The following is a 19,114-nucleotide window of genomic DNA, read 5'->3' on the forward strand; positions in this document are numbered from 1 at the left end:
CGATTGACTGGTGATAATCGATGAATGGATCGTCTTCTACTGCCGCTACGTTGACTGATGACGCGCGCTTTATAGTTTTCTCCATTAAACAATTTTCTCGCTCTGTCTCTTCTTGACCACCGCATTCTTTTGTTTTGATATAACACTGTCATAACGTTAGTCAAATTTAAATAATTCAATTTATCGATCTCAGGTGAACTCTCACTGTTATTTCTTCTTCTCTGAAGTCTACCAAGTTTCCGTCCTGATCAAGTATACGTACTGTTAAGCTACTAATCACGTTCGTTAAAACCGGTAAATAAATAGGTAGTTGTGGTGATTCGATTATTTTAAAACCTGCCGGAACGTTTGGGAAAAAATGATATAAAACGTGCACGGGAACTCCGTTATTATACGATCCCGTCACTAAATTACAATAAATTTGTAAGGCGTTCGTTTTATTTATGTTTACTACGAAATCGGATTCCACTTCCGTATCTCTAGGTAATATTTGAGGCTTGAAGCCAAGTAACGGCCCTATAGAATTATCGCATGCAAAATTAATTCGACGGGTACTTTTTATTAAAGAATGTTGTGTGTTATTATTCCCCTTAATCCTTATTACAACACTTTTAGCGTGTCTTTTGTCTAGCTGTTCATTCACGAAGTCGGCAATATCATCAATATCGTACGTTCCAACAGGTACTATTATATTGTTTTTAAAATGTCCTGTCTTATCTTCGTATTGGATTACGTTGTTGTTTTTATTAACGTTTGCTAAACTATTAAACGTTTCGAAATTCAAAAGAGCCAACTCGTAACTACCAAATTCGTTCAAATAGATCGGAGGATTAAAATTACAAGTCAATTCAGATGACTTTCCAGTCAACGTAAATGTATATGTCGTGTGTATTGCTTCTTTCTCCATTACTTCTGAACGTCTAAACGTCTCTAGACTCTAATAGGTTCTTTTATTACTTAGAAACTTCAGACACAACTGTCCGCAATTTTGATCTATTTCTCTTTGATATCGACAGTAATTATACTTTACTTGACCACCCCTACCGTCTGACAGCAAATATTGTTCAATTTCTAATGGCGGTCTTAAATCACCGTAACTGTCGAAATAGTATATGTCCTTGTCGTCTTTCTTATAGGCGACCCAATGAGTCCCTCGTCCTTTCAAGTTATCCAAGTTAACAATACCTCTTTCCTTCTTTTTAATCTTACTCGGGAGATTGTCTCTCATAAATATACCCCGAAAATGTGGAATTTTTAGTACTTTCGCAAACTTTTCCAACTCGACGTTAGTTAACGCACGACGAGGTATTCGAACTAGTTTTTTGAACTAGTGGTTATACCGCAACCTTTCTTATAGGGCTTATTGAAGTAACCTGTGCCGCCAACATTAATCCCCTTTCCTTCAATAAACAAACCGCAACCTTTCTTATATGGTTTTATATAAAATCCGCTACCTACGGCCTTTGCTTCCATAGCCTTGTTATGTCTTCGTTCTTCATCTAATTGCTCTCTAGCTGTTTTCGCGTTGTTTATAGTTCTTGCAATAGCGGCAGCACCACCGCCGATACTACCTAGGGCACCTAAAGCTGCGAACAGGGGAATTAAAGGTAAAAATCCTCCCGTTTTCGGAATTCGAATAACTCGACCTCTAGGTTCGGAAATTCTTTTTCTTATCTTTTTCAAAGCTCCGTACGCCGCTTTAACGTTTGTCAACAAATTCTTAGCACCTGATCTCGATATTGCGTTGCGAGCGAATCGAAGTGCATCTACAAAAGATATAGCTCCACCACGCTTTACACGCGTTCGGACTTTTTTTAAAGGTCGTCGACCCGTACGATTTCTTTTTCTACCTACGCCCATACCGACCGCTACTTTTGCTTTCATTAAGGCGGCAACTGCGGACGATGCCACTTTTTCTCCAAGAGTAGACTCTTTATTTCGTATTCGTTCTTTCGCTGCTTTATATAATGCTCTGTCTGCGTCGTGTCTAAATTTTAAATTTGAACTGACCGTATATGCTATATCGTGTTTCTTACACGCTTCGTCTAATGGATTCACGCCTCGATCTCCTCTCGATAATCTCTTTTCCAACTTGGTACCCGGTCCACAAAAATTATATCCTGGCAAATGAAGTTCTATCGGAAGTTTATCTATCAACTTGTTAAAAAATCCTCGACCAATTCGTTTGCCTGTCAAACGATAACTGTTACGATTAGGTTCTAACAAATTCATTTTATAATTTCACTCCTTCTTCCTTTTCTTCACAGTTAAAAACTAGAAATGAAGCTCTGCTGTTGTGCTTTAAGCTTTTATTCCTTTTAAATATTTTACAAAAACAATTTTGCTCTTAATTTATACTTAAATCTATTAATATTATTATTATTATTATTCAGCTACACTTAAATCTACTAATATCCTAAAAATTAATTGTTACTCAGTTAAAAACATTTCGATTACTCTACAATGCTAAAACGTTCTTGATATATATTTAATCTATAATCTACATCTAAATATTTTTCTAATAACTTATTTACGTTTCTTATCCTAGTCTTAAATCTAATTCCGTCCAACATCTTTTCTTCCCAGTCACTTATCCTTGATTGTCTGTAAGCAAACGTCCAAGTGTGCATTCGGTACACTCTATTTTTCGATTCGCAAAACGTCACTTTTTTTTCCATTTTATTCACTTCACATCTTCATTAATGCGTGCAAATCTAAATCCAGTAATATCTTATCCATACCGTATACGAGCAGTTCTTTAGTTACGCACAAATGTTCACTTGGTGCACCGTTTGAAGCAACCAATATATTCGATTTTATATCACCTTGCATTGTTGATACCACATCGATCACGCTATCGTAATAATTTTTATATTCCATACACTTTAATACTTCTACCCTACTCGAAACTAAATCGCTAAGTTTCCACAATTCGTGTAACGAGTCGTAAGCCAGGTAAAATATTTCTGACCCCCTTTCCATTTTCAACACTTTTCGTACATTTTCTATCCATTGGCTGCTGCAGGTCACGCCGCTTACAACGAAATGTGGTGGTGTCGATAAATCACCAACAAAACTATTCATAATCAATTGTCTGCTATTAATCACATTTTTCCATTCGTCTTCGGTAAAAGTTATGCATTGTCCTTTTCCCATTAATCTTATAACCGGATCAAAATGTAGATTGGCAGACATGCCAACCGATATCCATTTCGTTCGACTTTTATTTAAATAATATGTACTCTCGGAGAATAATGGCGCTTGATTACCTTTTTGGAGATTATTTTTCACTGCTTCATTTAATACTACGTTACTTGTGAAAGGTAACTTTCCACAATTTTCTACATAATGTTGTTGATTGCTAGGAAATACGTACTCCGCTAAGTCGGAAGCCAACAAATTAATTCCATCGAATACCACATCCTTTTTTCTTTGATTATCACTTCCTAGCGACACATTTGTTGCAGTTGTCTCATTACAATTACCCTCCATTTTGATGTTTCGGGCAGGTTTTTTATTTTCACCCTTTTCAAATGAATTTACAGCAGCTCTCTTAGTTGGACATTTGGGGTTCGGTCTGGTTGCCACTAAACATCAATATTATTGTTTACATTAGTACATTATTTACTTGTATTACATTTGAATTACTTACTCGTTACGTTAAAAATCCTCTGTACTAAATGCACCAAAAATCTACACGATATTTTTAATATGTACTAAATACACAAAAACCTTACTCTGAAGCACAACACTCTGCGGTACAACTTCGACCAACGTTTGTATTTATAGCAATACATAAGGTTGCTGGTGGGGGGAGTAATATTTCACATCATTACCGAATATATCTATTATACATGTTCTAACATGTCATTATATCGTGAGACGTCAGACAAAACGCATGACAAATTTATTAAGAAGCTCTTAAAAAATATCTCGCAGGTGGATCATGACTCATCTACTACTAACAAGTTAGTTGACCTCCTCCTCAAACCTGTCCTCCCAAAAAATTTGCCGATTCAAGAACCTCCTCGCATATTCTTAAATACCCGTACACCTTTACATAATAAAATAAAAAATATCTCGCAGGTAAGTTATGACTCACTTATTTGTATACCTACATATCTCAAAACCGTATACCTTTGTGTATAATAATAAATTAAGAGATATATCGAAAACATTAACAGTTCATTGAGAAGCGTCGAAGGATAAACATAGTAATTGTTTTCATCTAGGTAAACAGGTTACATATAAAGATAAATTTTTAATAACATAACCTAAATAAAGATACATTTTTAATAAAGATAAATTTTTAATAATTTCGTCAAAATAACATGACCTTCTCAAGTTAATTGACCTCCTCCTCTCTTCATCGAATCTTCTCCGACCCTCAAAAGAATCGCCGATTCAAGAACCTCCTCTCCTCATCGAACCTCCTCTGACCCCCAAAAAATTTGCCGATTCAAGAACCTCCTCCTAGAACGCAGGTTCGAGGAGGAGGTTCTTGAATCGGCGAATCTATACTACTCATGTTGGAGATAAAATACAAAATGTGCCCAAAACGTGATATTATGACGTTATACGCCGTTCTGAGACATGTTAGAACTTTCTATCACTTTTGGTTCCGATAATTCTGTTGACCATATTTGTGATATTCAGGCGCCAAATGACATCTTGGAGCATGTTGGAGATAAAACACTAAATGTGCCCAAAACGTGATATTATGACGTTATACGCCGTTCTGAGATAAGAAACAAAATGTGCACAAAACGTGATATTATGACGTTATACGCCGTTCAGAGACATGTTTGAACTTTCTATCACTTTTGGTTCCGGTAATTCTGTCGACCATATATGTGATATTCAGATTCCAAATGTCACATTGGAGCATGTTGGAGATAAAAAACAAAATGTGCCCAAAACGTGATATTATGACGTTATACGCCGTTCTGAGACATGTTTGAACTTTCTATCACTTTTGGTTCCGGTAATTCTGTCGACCATATATATGATATTTAGATGCCAAATGTCACATTGGAGCATGTTGGAGATAAAAAACAAAATGTGCCCAAAACGTTATATTATGACGTTATACGCCGCACTGAGCCATGTTTGAACTTTCTATCACTTTTGGTTCCGATAATTCTGTTGACCATATTTGTGATATTCAGGCGCCAAATGACATGTTGGAGCATGTTGGAGATAAAAAACACAAGGGCCCAAAACGTGATATTATGACGTTATACGCCGTTCTGAGACATGTTTGAACTTTCTATCATTTTTGGTTCCGGTAATCCTGTCGACCATATATGTGATATTCAGATTCCAAATGTCACATTGGAGCATGTTGGAGATAAAAAACAAAATGTGCCCAAAACGTTATATTATGACGTTATACGTCGTACTGAGCCATGTTTGAACTTTCTATCACTTTTGGTTCCGATAATTCAGTTGACCATATTTGTGATATTCAGACGCCAAATGACATCTTTGAGCATGTTGGAGATAAAAAACAAAATGTGCCCAAAACGTGATATTATGACGTTATACGCCGTTCTGAGACATGTTTGAACTTTCTATCATTTTTGGTTCCGGTAATCCTGTCGACCATATATGTGATATTCAGATTCCAAATGTCACATTGGAGCATGTTGGAGATAAAAAACAAAATGTGCCCAAAACGTTATATTATGACGTTATACGTCGTACTGAGCCATGTTTGAACTTTCTATCACTTTTGGTTCCGATAATTCTGTTGACCGTATTTGTGTTATTCAGACGCCAAATGACATCTTTGAGCATGTTGGAGATAAAAAACAAAATGTGCCCAAAACGTGATATTATGACGTTATACGCCGTTCTGAGACATGTTTGAACTTTCTATCACTTTTGGTTCCGGTAATTCTGTCGACCATATATGTGATATTTAGATGCCAAATGTCACATTGGAGCATGTTGGAGATAAAAAACAAAATGTGCCCAAAACGTTATATTATGACGCTATACGCCGTTCTGAGACATGTTTGAACTTTCTATCACTTTTGGTTCCGATAATTCTGTTGACCATATTTGTGATATTCAGGCGCCAAATGACATGTTGGAGCATGTTGGAGATAAAAAACAAAATGTGCCCAAAACGTGATATTATGACGTTATACGCCGTTCTGAGACATGTTTGAACTTTCTATCACTTTTGGTTCCGATAATTCTGTTGACCATATTTGTGATATTCAGGTGCCAAATGACATGTTGGCGCATGTTGGAGATAAAAAACAAAATGTGCCCAAAACGTGATATTATGACGTTATACGCCGTTCTGAGACATGTTTGAACTTTCTATCACTTTTGGTTCCGATAATTCTGTTGACCATATTTGTGATATTCAGGCGCCAAATGACATGTTGGAGCATGTTGGAGATAAAAAACAAAATGTGCCCAAAACGTGATATTATGACGTTATACGCCCAAAACGTGATATTATGACGTTATACGCCGTTCTGAGACATGTTTGAACTTTCTATCACTTTTGGTTCCGATAATTCTGTTGACCATATTTGTGATATTTAGACGCCAAATGACATCTTTGAGCATGTTGGAGATAAAAAACAAAATGTGCCCAAAACGTTATATTATGACGTTATACGCCGTTCTGAGACATGTTTGAACTTTCTATCACTTTTGGTTCCGATAATTCTGTTGACCATATTTGTGATATTCAGACGCCAAATGACATCTTTGAGCATGTTGGAGATAAAAAACAAAATGTGCCCAAAACGTGATATTATGACGTTATACGCCGTTCTGAGACATGTTTGAACTTTCTATCACTTTTGGTTCCGATAATTCAGTTGACCATATTTGTGATATTCAGACGCCAAATGACATCTTTGAGCATGTTGGGGATAAAAAACAAAATGTGCCCAAAACGTGATATTATGACGTTATACGCCGTTCTGAGACATGTTTGAACTTTCTATCACTTTTGGTTCCGATAATTCTGTTGACCATATTTGTGATATTCAGGCGCCAAATGACATCTTGGAGCATGTTGGAGATAAAAAACAAAATGTGCCCAAAACTTGATATTATGACGTTATACGCCGTTCTGAGACATGTTAGAACTTTCTATCACTTTTGGTTCCGATAATTCTGTTGACCATATTTGTGATATTCAGGCGCCAAATGACATCTTGGAGCATGTTGGAGATAAAAAACAAAATGTGCCCAAAACGTGATATTACGACGTTATACGCCGTTCTGAGACATGTTTGAACTTTCTATCACTTTTGGTTCCGATAATTCTGTTGACCATATTTGTGATATTCAGGCGCCAAATGACATGTTGGAGCATGTTGGAGATAAAAAACAAAATGTGCACAAAACGTGATATTATGACGTTATACGCCGTTCTGAGACATGTTAGAACTTTCTATCACTTTTGGTTCCGATAATTCTGTTGACAATATTTGTGATATTCAGGCGCCAAATGACATCTTGGAGCATGTTGGAGATAAAAAACAAAATTTGCACAAAACGTGATATTATGACGTTATACGCCGTTCTGAGACATGTTTGAACTTTCTATCACTTTTGGTTCCGGTAATTCTGTCGACCATACATGTGATATTCAGATTCCAAATGTCACATTGGAGCATGTTGGAGATAAAAAACAAAATGTGCCCAAAACGTGATATTATGACGTTATACGCCGTTCTGAGACATGTTTGAACTTTCTATCACTTTTGGTTCCGGTAATTCTGTCGACCATATATATGATATTTAGATGCCAAATGTCACATTGGAGCATGTTGGAGATAAAAAACAAAATGTGCCCAAAACGTTATATTATGACGTTATACGCCGTACTGAGCCATGTTTGAACTTTCTATCACTCTTGGTTCCGATAATTCTGTTGACCATATTTGTGATATTCAGGCGCCAAATGACATGTTGGAGCATGTTGGAGATAAAAAACAAAATGTGCCCAAAACGTTATATTATGACGTTATACGCCGTTCTGAGACATGTTTGAACTTTCTATCACTTTTGGTTCCGATAATTCTGTTGACCATATTTGTGATATTCAGACGCCAAATGACATCTTTGAGCATGTTGGAGATAAAAAACAAAATGTGCCCAAAACGTGATATTATGACGTTATACGCCGTTCTGAGACATGTTTGAACTTTCTGTCGCTTTTGGTTCCGATAATTCTGTTGACCGTATTTGTGTTATTCAGACGCCAAATGACATCTTTGAGCATGTTGGAGATAAAAAACAAAATGTGCCCAAAACGTGATATTATGACGTTATACGCCGTTCTGAGACATGTTTAAACTTTCTATCACTTTTGGTTCCGATAATTCTGTTGACCATATTTGTGATATTCAGGCGCCAAATGACATCTTGGAGCATGTTGGAGATAAAAAACAAAATGTGCCCAAAACTTGATATTATGACGTTATACGCCGTTCTGAGACATGTTAGAACTTTCTATCACTTTTGGTTCCGATAATTCTGTTGACCATATTTGTGATATTCAGGCGCCAAATGACATCTTGGAGCATGTTGGAGATAAAAAACAAAATGTGCCCAAAACGTGATATTACGACGTTATACGCCGTTCTGAGACATGTTTGAACATTCTATCACTTTTGGTTCCGATAATTCTGTTGACCATATTTGTGATATTCAGGCGCCAAATGACATGTTGGAGCATGTTGGAGATAAAAAACAAAATGTGCCCAAAACGTGATATTATGACGTTATACGCCGTTCTGAGACATGTTTGAACTTTCTATCACTTTTGGTTCCGATAATTCTGTTGACCATATTTTTGATATTCAGACGCCAAATGACATCTTTGAGCATGTTGGAGATAAAAAACAAAATGTGCCCAAAACGTTATATTGTGACGTTATACGCCGTTCTGAGATATGTTTGAACTTTCTATCACTTTTGGTTCCGATAATTCTGTTGACCATATTTGTGATATTCAGGCGCCAAATGACATGTTGGAGCATGTTGGAGATAAAAAACAAAATGTGCCCAAAACGTGATATTATGACGTTATACGCCGTTCTGAGACATGTTTGAACTTTCTATCACTTTTGGTTCCGATAATTCAGTTGACCATATTTGTGATATTCAGACGCCAAATGACATCTTTGAGCATGTTGGAGATAAAAAACAAAATGTGCCCAAAACGGTATATTATGACGTTATACGCCGTTCTGAGACATGTTTGAACTTTCTATCACTTTTGCTTCCGATAATTCTGTTGACCATATTTGTGATATTCAGACGCCAAATGACATCTTTGAGCATGTTGGAGATAAAAAACAAAATGTGCCCAAAACGTTATATTATGACGTTATACGCCGTTCTGAGACATGTTTGAACTTTCTATCACTTTTGGTTCCGATAATTCTGTTGACCATATTTCTGATATTCAGGCGCCAAATGACATCTTGGAGCATGTTGGAGATAAAAAACAAAATGTGCCCAAAACGTGATATTATGATGTTTTACGCCGTTCTGAGACATGTTTGAACTTTCTATCACTTTTGGTTCCGGTAATTCTGTCGACCACATATGTGATATTTAGATGCCAAATGTCACATTGGAGCATGTTGGAGATAAAAAACAAAATGTGCCCAAAACGTTATATTATGACGTTATACGCCGTTCCGAGACGTGTTTGAACTTTCTATCACTTTTGGTTCCGATAATTCTGTTGACCATATATGTGATATTCAGATTCCAAATGTCACATTGGAGCATGTTGGAGATAAAAAACAAAATGTGCCCAAAACGTGATATTATGACGTTATACGCCGTTCTGAGCCATGTTTGAACTTTCTATCACTTTTGGTTCCGATAATTCTGTTGACCATATTTGTGATATTCAGGCGCCAAATGACATCTTGGAGCATGTTGGAGATAAAAAACAAAATGTGCCCAAAACGTGATATTATGACGTTTTACGCCGTTCTGAGACATGTTTGAACTTTCTATCACTTTTGGTTCCGGTAATTCTGTCGACCATATATGTGATATTTAGATGCCAAATGTCACATTGGAGCATGTTGGAGATAAAAAACAAAATGTGCCCAAAACGTTATATTATGACGTTATACGCCGTTCCGAGACATGTTTGAACTTTCTAGCACTTTTGGTTCCGATAATTCTGTTGACCATATTTGTGATATTTAGGCGCCAAATGACATGTTGGAGCATGTTGGAGATAAAAAACAAAATGTGCCCAAAACGTTATATTATGACGTTATACGCCGTTCTGAGACATGTTTGAACTTTCTATCACTTTTGGTTCCGGTAATTCTGTCGACCATATATGTGATATTTAGATGCCAAATGTCACATTGGAGCATGTTGGAGATAAAAAACAAAATGTGCCCAAAACGTTATATTATGACGTTATACGCCGTTCCGAGACATGTTTGAACTTTCTAGCACTTTTGGTTCCGATAATTCTGTTGACCATATTTGTGATATTTAGGCGCCAAATGACATGTTGGAGCATGTTGGAGATAAAAAACAAAATGTGCCCAAAACGTTATATTATGACGTTATACGCCGTTCTGAGACATGTTTGAACTTTCTATCACTTTTGGTTCCGGTAATTCTGTCCACCATATATGTGATATTCAGATTCCAAATGTCTCATTGGAGCATGTTGGAGATAAAAAACAAAATGTGCCCAAAACGTGATATTATGACGTTATACGCCGTTCTGAGCCATGTTTGAACTTTCTATCACTTTTGGTTCCGATAATTCTGTTGACCATATTTGTGATATTCAGGCGCCAAATGACATCTTGGAGCATGTTGGAGATAAAAAACAAAATGTGCCCAAAACGTGATATTATGACGTTTTACGCCGTTCTGAGACATGTTTGAACTTTCTATCACTTTTGGTTCCGGTAATTCTGTCGACCATATATGTGATATTCAGATGCCAAATGTCACATTGAAGCATGTTGGAGATAAAAAACAAAATGTGCCCAAAACGTGATATTATGACGTTATACGCCGTTCTGAGACATGTTTGAAGTTTCTATCACTTTTGGTTCCGATAATTCTGTGGACCATATTTGTGATATTCAGGCGCCAAATGACATCTTGGAGCATGTTGGAGATAAAAAACAAAATGTGCCCAAAACGTGATATTATGATGTTATACGCCGTTCTGAGACATGTTTGAACTTTCTATCACTTTTGGTTCCGATAATTCTGTTGACCATATTTGTGATATTCAGTCGCCAAATGACATCTTGGAGCATGTTGGAGATAAAAAACAAAATGTGCCCAAAACGTGATATTATGACGTTTTACGCCGTTCTGAGACATGTTTGAACTTTCTATCACTTTTGGTTCCGATAATTCTGTTGACCATATTTGTGATATTCAGGCGCCAAATGACAGGATGGAGCATGTTGGAGATAAAAAACAAAATGTGCCCAAAACGTGATATGACGTTATACGCCGTTCTGAGCCATGTTTGAACTTTCTATCACTTTTGGTTCCGATAATTCTGTTGACCATATTTGTGATATTCAGGCGCCAAATGACATCTTGGAGCATGTTGGAGATAAAAAACAAAATGTGCCCAAAACGTGATATTATGACGTTTTACGCCGTTCTGAGACATGTTTGAACTTTCTATCACTTTTGGTTCCGGTAATTCTGTCGACCATATATGTGATATTCAGACGCCAAATGTCACATTGAAGCATGTTGGAGATAAAAAACAAAATGTGCCAAAAACGTGATATTATGACGTTATACGCCGTTCTGAGACATGTTTGAACTTTCTATCACTTTTGGTTCCGATAATTCTGTTGACCATATTTGTGATATTCAGGCGCCAAATGACATCTTGGAGCATGTTGGAGATAAAAAACAAAATGTGCCCAAAACGTGATATTATGACGTTATACGCCGTTCTGAGACATGTTTGAACTTTCCATCACTTTTGGTTCCGGTAATTCTGTCGACCATATATGTGATATTCAGATGCCAAATGTCACATTGGAGCATGTTGGAGATAAAAAGCAAAATGTGCCCAAAACGTGATATTATGACGTTATACGCCGTTCTGAGCCATGTTTGAACTTTCTATCACTTTTGGTTCCGATAATTCTGTTGACCATATTTGTGATATTCAGGCGCCAAATGACATCTTGGAGCATGTTGGAGATAAAAAACAAAATGTGCCCAAAACGTGATATTATGACGTTATACGCCGTTCTGAGACATGTTTGAACTTTCCATCACTTTTGGTTCCGGTAATTCTGTCGACCATATATGTGATATTCAGATTCCAAATGTCACATTGGAGCATGTTGGAGATAAAAAACAAAATGTGCCCAAAACGTGATATTATGACGTTATACGCCGTTCTGAGCCATGTTTGAACTTTCTATCACTTTTGGTTCCGATAATTCTGTTGACCATATTTGTGATATTCAGATGCCAAATGTCACATTGGAGCATGTTGGAGATAAAAAACAAAATGTGCCCAAAACGTGATATTATGACGTTTTACGCTGTTCTGAGACATGTTTGAACTTTCTATCACTTTTGGTTCCGATAATTCTGTTGACCATATTTGTGATATTCAGATGCCAAATGTCACATTGGAGCATGTTGGAGATAAAAAACAAAATGTGCCCAAAACGTGATATTATGACGTTTTACGCTGTTCTGAGACATGTTTGAACTTTCTATCACTTTTGGTTCCGATAATTCTGTTGACCCTATTTGTGATATTCAGGCGCCAAATGACATCTTGGAGCATGTTGGAGATAAAAAACAAAATGTGCCCAAAACGTGATTGTTTAGGCAACCCAAATAACAAACCAAATTTTATGTAACCATGACAATTTTGTCGATTTCAAATGTTACAAATAAAAACAAGCAGCCATTATTGTATTCGTTATTAAAACGACGCCTTTTATTCGATCCTCTGAAGATAGAACCCCAATTCAAGTAAGAAATTTCCAATTTTTCTTCGAACCAACACCTACAATTATTCCCGACATTTGTCGCGCGAACATTTGGTCCTTCGAGCCGGATTGTCGGTATTACCGGATTGTCGGTATTTTCTCTTTTCCCCGGTTATCGGACACATCTTCGCCAGCGTGCGTTGTTGGGCCCTTCGTTGCCGCGCTTTAATTCCCGGTACCTTGGGGTGATCCGGACGCACGACGCTGTTTCCGAGATTCCTTTTCCCTTAATTTATATTTAATTTCGTTTATTTTGAATTTATTTATTCACCATGACAACGACAACTGATAAATTACAAAAGGCCGTTTTAAAAAGGACTAGTTTGCTTAATAGATTAAATGAAACTCTTACCTACGGCCAAAACTTGATCTCGGAAGAAGATAAGTGTATCTTTTCTGCACGGGCAGACCGCGTTGATACTGTTTATGATCAATTTCAAGACATTCACAACCAGATCATGGGTTTTATCTCAGATGGTGACTTCCCACAACATGATGAGGTAAGGAAAGAAGTTGATAAAGCTTATTTTACCATCAAATCGATCCTTATAAAAAATAAATCGTCACCTGCACCTATTCCTATTCCGCAATCATGTCCAAAACTAAACAAAATCATAATTCCTGTTTTTGACGGCAATTACAAAAATTGGCCGACCTTTTTCGATTTATTTAATACAATGATTAATGACAATGATTCATTATCAGCCGTAGCCAAATATCAATATCTTCTCACTTCACTGTCCGGAGAAGCGTTAAATTTAATAAAAGGTCTTCCTGTGACCAATGACAACTATATAATTGCCTATAACTCGTTAAAGGGGAGGTACCAGAATAAACGTCATCTTGCTACTTTATATTTTAACGAGATCGTTGCTCTGAAACCAATACAAGAAGAGACATCGAAATCTTTTAGGTTTTTAATAGATACCTTCAAAGAAAATATAGACGGTTTTCGGATGCTTAATTTTCCCGTTGATCAATGGGACTTTCTTTTGTTTAATATTCTTCTTCAGAAGTTAAACATTTCTACAAAAACCAAGTTTGAATCCGAACATACCACCTTTGAAATTCCAACATACCTTCAATTAATTAATTTCCTAGAAAACCAAGCAAAGGCTTTCGATTCAGTGTTACTCACATCTGATAAACTTTCCATGAACAAAAACAAACCTTTTCAAAATTATCGTGGCAAAACATCGGTTAACCTCAAAACTGAAGATGTAAAACTATCTTTTAAATGCATATTATGCCCAGAATCACATTCAATATATCGTTGTTCTAAGTTTCTTGCAAAATCAGCTTCAGAAAGATTATCCATAGCAAGAGATCACAATCTCTGTCGCAACTGCTTAAACAAAAATCACAATACAAGTTCTTGTACATCCAATTATCGCTGTCATTCCTGCGATCAACGTCATCACACATTGCTACATTTTGAAACTAAGAAGCAACCAACTATGCATGTAGGGACGACTGCATGTAATAATGGCAACGTATCCATAGAAGGCGCTAATCATCAGGTCATTTTACCTATCGCGTTCGTACAGATTCGTGATCATTTTGGTCGACTTCATTTGGCAAGAGCTTTATTAGACTCTGGGAGCATGTCTAATTTTATTACCACCAAACTATCGCAAAGACTTCGGTTGCCACGTAAAAGTCATTCATTGGAGATTCATGGATTGAACTCTATGACATCAATTTGTAATAAGGGCATCGTTAATTGCAAGATTCAATCTTGTCAATCCCAAAATTTCTCTTGTGATCTGAAAGCCATTGTTACTCCGTCTATTTGTTCTGCTCAACCTTCATTATCACGTATCATTAATTCTTACGATCATCTTAAATGTTTGGATTTTCATCCTGAACATAATACCTCAGTCAAAGATGTTGATCTACTATTGGGAGCAGAACTAGTTCCTCAAATTTTTACTGGTGGTCGTGTCTGCGGTGGTCAGAACGATCCTATTGCTTTACATTCCGTCTTTGGATGGATATTAATGGGAAAATCTCAATTATCGACATCGACTTCATTATCAACTTGCGTTTCTACGACTGATGATTCTATTGATTCAGTAATTCAACGTTTTTGGGAATTGGAATCAATTTCTGAAAATAAAACAATGTCTTTAGAAGAAGAACAATGTGAAGATCACTACAAGAATACTTATCGACGAGACGTATCCGGAAGATTCATCGTATCTTTACCCTTCAAGAAGGATGAATCTGTTCTGGGAAATTCATACAACATCGCCTTAAAAAGATTTACTTTATTGGAAAATCGCCTACTGAAAAATGTGTCGTTACATAAAAAATACGTTGATTTCATGAGAGATTATCTTGAGACTAATCATATGTCCCTCATTCCTTCTCCAGATATTACGTCTATTAAATATTATATTCCTCATCATTGCATAATTCGTGATGATAATCAATTGTCAAAATTTAGAGTAGTCTTTGATGCCTCTGCGTTATCATCTAATGGCAAATCGTTAAATGATGTTCTGTTGATTGGTCCAAAATTGCAACAGAGTATCGTTAATATTTTAATCAATTTCCGATTTTTTAAATACGCATTCACTTGTGATATTCAGCAGATGTACCGGCAGATTTTAATCTCCCCTTCAGATCGAACATTTCAAAACATTTTATGGCGTTTTTCCCCTGAAGAACCGGTACAGTCATATCAATTAAACACGGTTACTTATGGCGTTTCTTCAGCACCGTTCTTAGCTCTCAGAACAATTCTTGAATTGGCTAATGTGTACTCAAATGACTATCCTAAAGCTTCCCATGTACTGAAACACAACGTTTACGTTGATGACATTGTCACTGGAGCTTCCACTATTAATGAGACACTTACGCTACAACAAGAATTAATAAACCTTCTCAACAAAGGCGGGTTTAAATTAAGAAAATGGGCCAGTAATAACCTTGATGTTCTAACTGCGGTTTCCGAATCCGATTTACAACGACCCATCTCCATGGACTATGATGAAACATGTTCCGTTAAGGTCCTCGGTCTTCAGTGGGATCCTTGCTCCGATCAGTTTTCCTTTTCATATACATCCTATGAATCACCTTGCAATAAGAGAACCATCTTATCAGACATTGCTAGGATTTTTGATCCGCTCGGATTTCTAACACCATGCACATTTAAAGCCAAGCATTTCATTCAACAATTATGGTCCCTTCATCTCGATTGGGATGAATCGCCCCCGTCAAGCATCCATTCCGAATGGAAAACCTTTAAACATAATCTTAGTTTATTATCCGATATTCATTTACCTCGTTTGATCATTCCTGATCAACCCGAACACATCCAACTTCACCTTTTCTGTGATGCATCGCAAACGGGTTACTGCGCTGTCGCATACCTTAGATGTTCCACATCCAATCTCATAACGACTTCGTTCGTTTGCGCCAAATCACGTGTGGCCCCTTTAAAGACGATTTCAGTCCCTCGACTGGAACTTTGTGGAGCCACCTTGTTGGCCGATTTATTTTCATCAATCACCAACACACTGTCGAATTTACCTGTCGATTTAGTCGTTGCGTGGACCGATTCACAAGTGGTACTTCACTGGCTTCATTCAGCTCCGTGTAGATGGAAAATCTTCGTAGCCAACAGAGTCTCTCATATACAAAACGCATTACCTCCCTCATCGTGGCGTTATGTGCCTTCTCATGATAATCCAGCCGATTGTGGTTCCCGTGGTTTATGTCCAAGTCAATTGTCATCTTTTAATCTTTGGTGGAATGGTCCATCATGGTTGAAAGAAGATTCCGATCAGTGGCCAGTTAACCCCATTTTCAAATATGAAAATAATGAAGCAATTGCTAAAGAGAGCAAACCTATTTTAGTAAATTGTGGGGAAAATCAAACACATTTTCTGGATCACTTACTTACTAAATTTTCTTCCTTATCAAAAATCCAAAGAATTATTTCGTACATAAGACGGTTTATTCTACTTTCTAAGAAAAACCGCAACGTTAATTTATTCTCATCATTTTCACAATTTGAACTGCAAGATTCACTTCATGTTCTCATAAAACATGTTCAAAATCAACATTTTTCGTGTGTCTTCAATGCTCTTATCAAAAACCAGTTGGTAACAAAACCCTTTCGTAAACTCACACCCTTCATCGATCGTGACGGGTTGCTCAGGGTGGGTGGACGATTAAGACATTCGGATATACCATACGAACATAAACATCCTTTATTACTGCCGTGTGATTCAAGACTAAGTGAATTAATAATCGAAACAATTCATCGTGAATATTTACATCCTGGTCAACGCACCCTTCATGGATTATTGGCTCAACGGTATTGGATCCTGTCTCCGCGAAGAGCAATCCATCGCGTGTTATTTAAATGCATCAGATGTTTCCGGATGAATCCACGGCCACAAGTTCCATTGATGGCCGACCTACCAAAGTACAGAATATCAGAAGTGAAGGCATTCTCAGCAGCAGGAGTCGATTTTGCAGGTCCCATACGCACTACCATGAACCGATCACGGGGATCTCGTTCTGTAAAATCGTATCTGTGTATTTTTCTTTGTATGTCTACTAAAGCTGTTCATCTGGAGTTGGTTACAGATCTTACGACTGATGCTTTCATCGCGGCTCTCCGAAGATTCCTCTCTAGAAGAGGGAATTGCATCAATTTGTATAGTGACCAAGGAACTAATTTTATTGGAGCGAACAACAAGTTAAAAGAGATTGCCGAAGCTACTGGTTCGACTTTCGGCATTCAGTGGCATTTCCACCCTCCAGGAGCACCTCACTTTAACGGATTGGTTGAAGCTGGGGTCAAATCTGTGAAGAGTCATTTATTAAGAGTAATTGGAGAACAAATACTTACCTTCGAAGAAGTGTACACGGTGATAACTCAAATCGAAGCAGTGTTAAACTCAAGACCGTTATGCCCTTTGTCAAGCGATCCCAACGACTTGCTGCCCTTGACACCATCACATTTTTTATGTTTGGAACCGTTAAATGTGGAATTACCTAGTCCAGACTTTACCAAGAGTCCAATAAACCGTCTCGACCGTTGGAATTTGCTGCAGCGTATGGTACAAGATTTTTGGGGCCGTTGGCGGACTGAATATCTACATACCTTGCAGCAACGTATGAAATGGAACAAAATCACTCCTATGATTAAAATGGGAGACATGGTGGTCATTAAGGATGAACAGCGTCCCCCATTGCAATGGACGATCGGACGCGTAGTGGAAATACATCCAGCGCAAGATGGCGTTGTACGGGTAGTGGTTGTGAAGACCGCTAACGGAAGATTAATGCGCCCCGTCGCAAAGTTATCTGTATTACCCGTCAATTGAATTTTGTATTTTATTTCTTTTCGCTATTTATTTATTTGTTTTCTTTTTTAATTCATCATTGTATTTTGTATTGTTATTATTATTCAAATATTAATTGTTAAAAAATAATATTTTTTGGTGGGTGGAATGTTTAGGCAACCCAAATAACAAACCAAATTTTATGTAACCATGACAATTTTGTCGATTTCAAATGTTACAAATAAAAACAAGCAGCCATTATTGTATTCGTTATTAAAACGACGCCTTTTATTCGATCCTCTGAAGATAGAACCCCAATTCAAGTAAGAAATTTCCAATTTTTCTTCGAACCAACACCTACAATTATTCCCGACATTTGTCGCGCGAACAGTGATATTATGACGTTTTACGCCGTTCTGAGACATGTTTGAACTTTCTATCACTTTTGGTTCCGATAATTCTGTTGACCCTATTTGTGATATTCAGGCGCCAAATGACATGTTGGAGCATGTTGGAGATAAAAAACAAAATGTCCCCAAAACGTGATATTATGACGTTATACGCCGTTCTGAGACATGTTTGAACTTTCCATCACTTTTGGTTCCGGTAATTCTGTCGACCATATATGTGATATTCAGATGCCAAATGTCACATTGGAGCATATTGGAGATAAAAAACAAAATGTGCCCAAAACGTGATATTATGACGTTTTACGCCGTTCTGAGACATGTTTGAACTTTCTATCACTTCTGGTTCCGATAATTCTGTTGACCATATTTGTGATAT

At 37.0% G+C, this 19,114-nt stretch overlaps 2 protein-coding genes across 2 annotated transcripts; one reads left to right on the forward strand and one right to left on the reverse strand.

Moving 5' to 3' along the window:
- Positions 1-2,601: 2,601 nt before the first annotated feature.
- Positions 2,602-3,757, reverse strand: LOC139432258 (uncharacterized). The gene is made up of 2 exons (XM_071200735.1): positions 3,653-3,757; positions 2,602-3,587 (listed from the first exon to the last, which is right to left on the reverse strand). Coding segments are annotated over exons 1-2 (900 nt in total). The 5' UTR covers positions 3,654-3,757; the 3' UTR covers positions 2,602-2,688.
- A 9,540-nt stretch (positions 3,758-13,297) lies between these two features.
- LOC139432269 (uncharacterized) lies at positions 13,298-18,370 on the forward strand. The gene has a single exon (XM_071200751.1). It carries the CDS (start codon positions 13,298-13,300, stop codon positions 18,368-18,370), a length of 5,073 nt encoding a protein of 1,690 aa, XP_071056852.1.
- Positions 18,371-19,114: the final 744 nt, after the last annotated feature.

This window comes from Onthophagus taurus, unplaced genomic scaffold (genome assembly GCF_036711975.1).
Source record: "Onthophagus taurus isolate NC unplaced genomic scaffold, IU_Otau_3.0 ScKx7SY_12, whole genome shotgun sequence".
In the NCBI taxonomy this organism is placed as follows: domain Eukaryota; kingdom Metazoa; phylum Arthropoda; class Insecta; order Coleoptera; family Scarabaeidae; genus Onthophagus; species Onthophagus taurus.

What these genes read in the sequence shown, in the direction of transcription:
- LOC139432269 (XM_071200751.1), top strand. Translation starts at nt 13,298, where the DNA reads ATGACAACGACAACTGATAAATTACAAAAGGCCGTTTTAAAAAGGACT.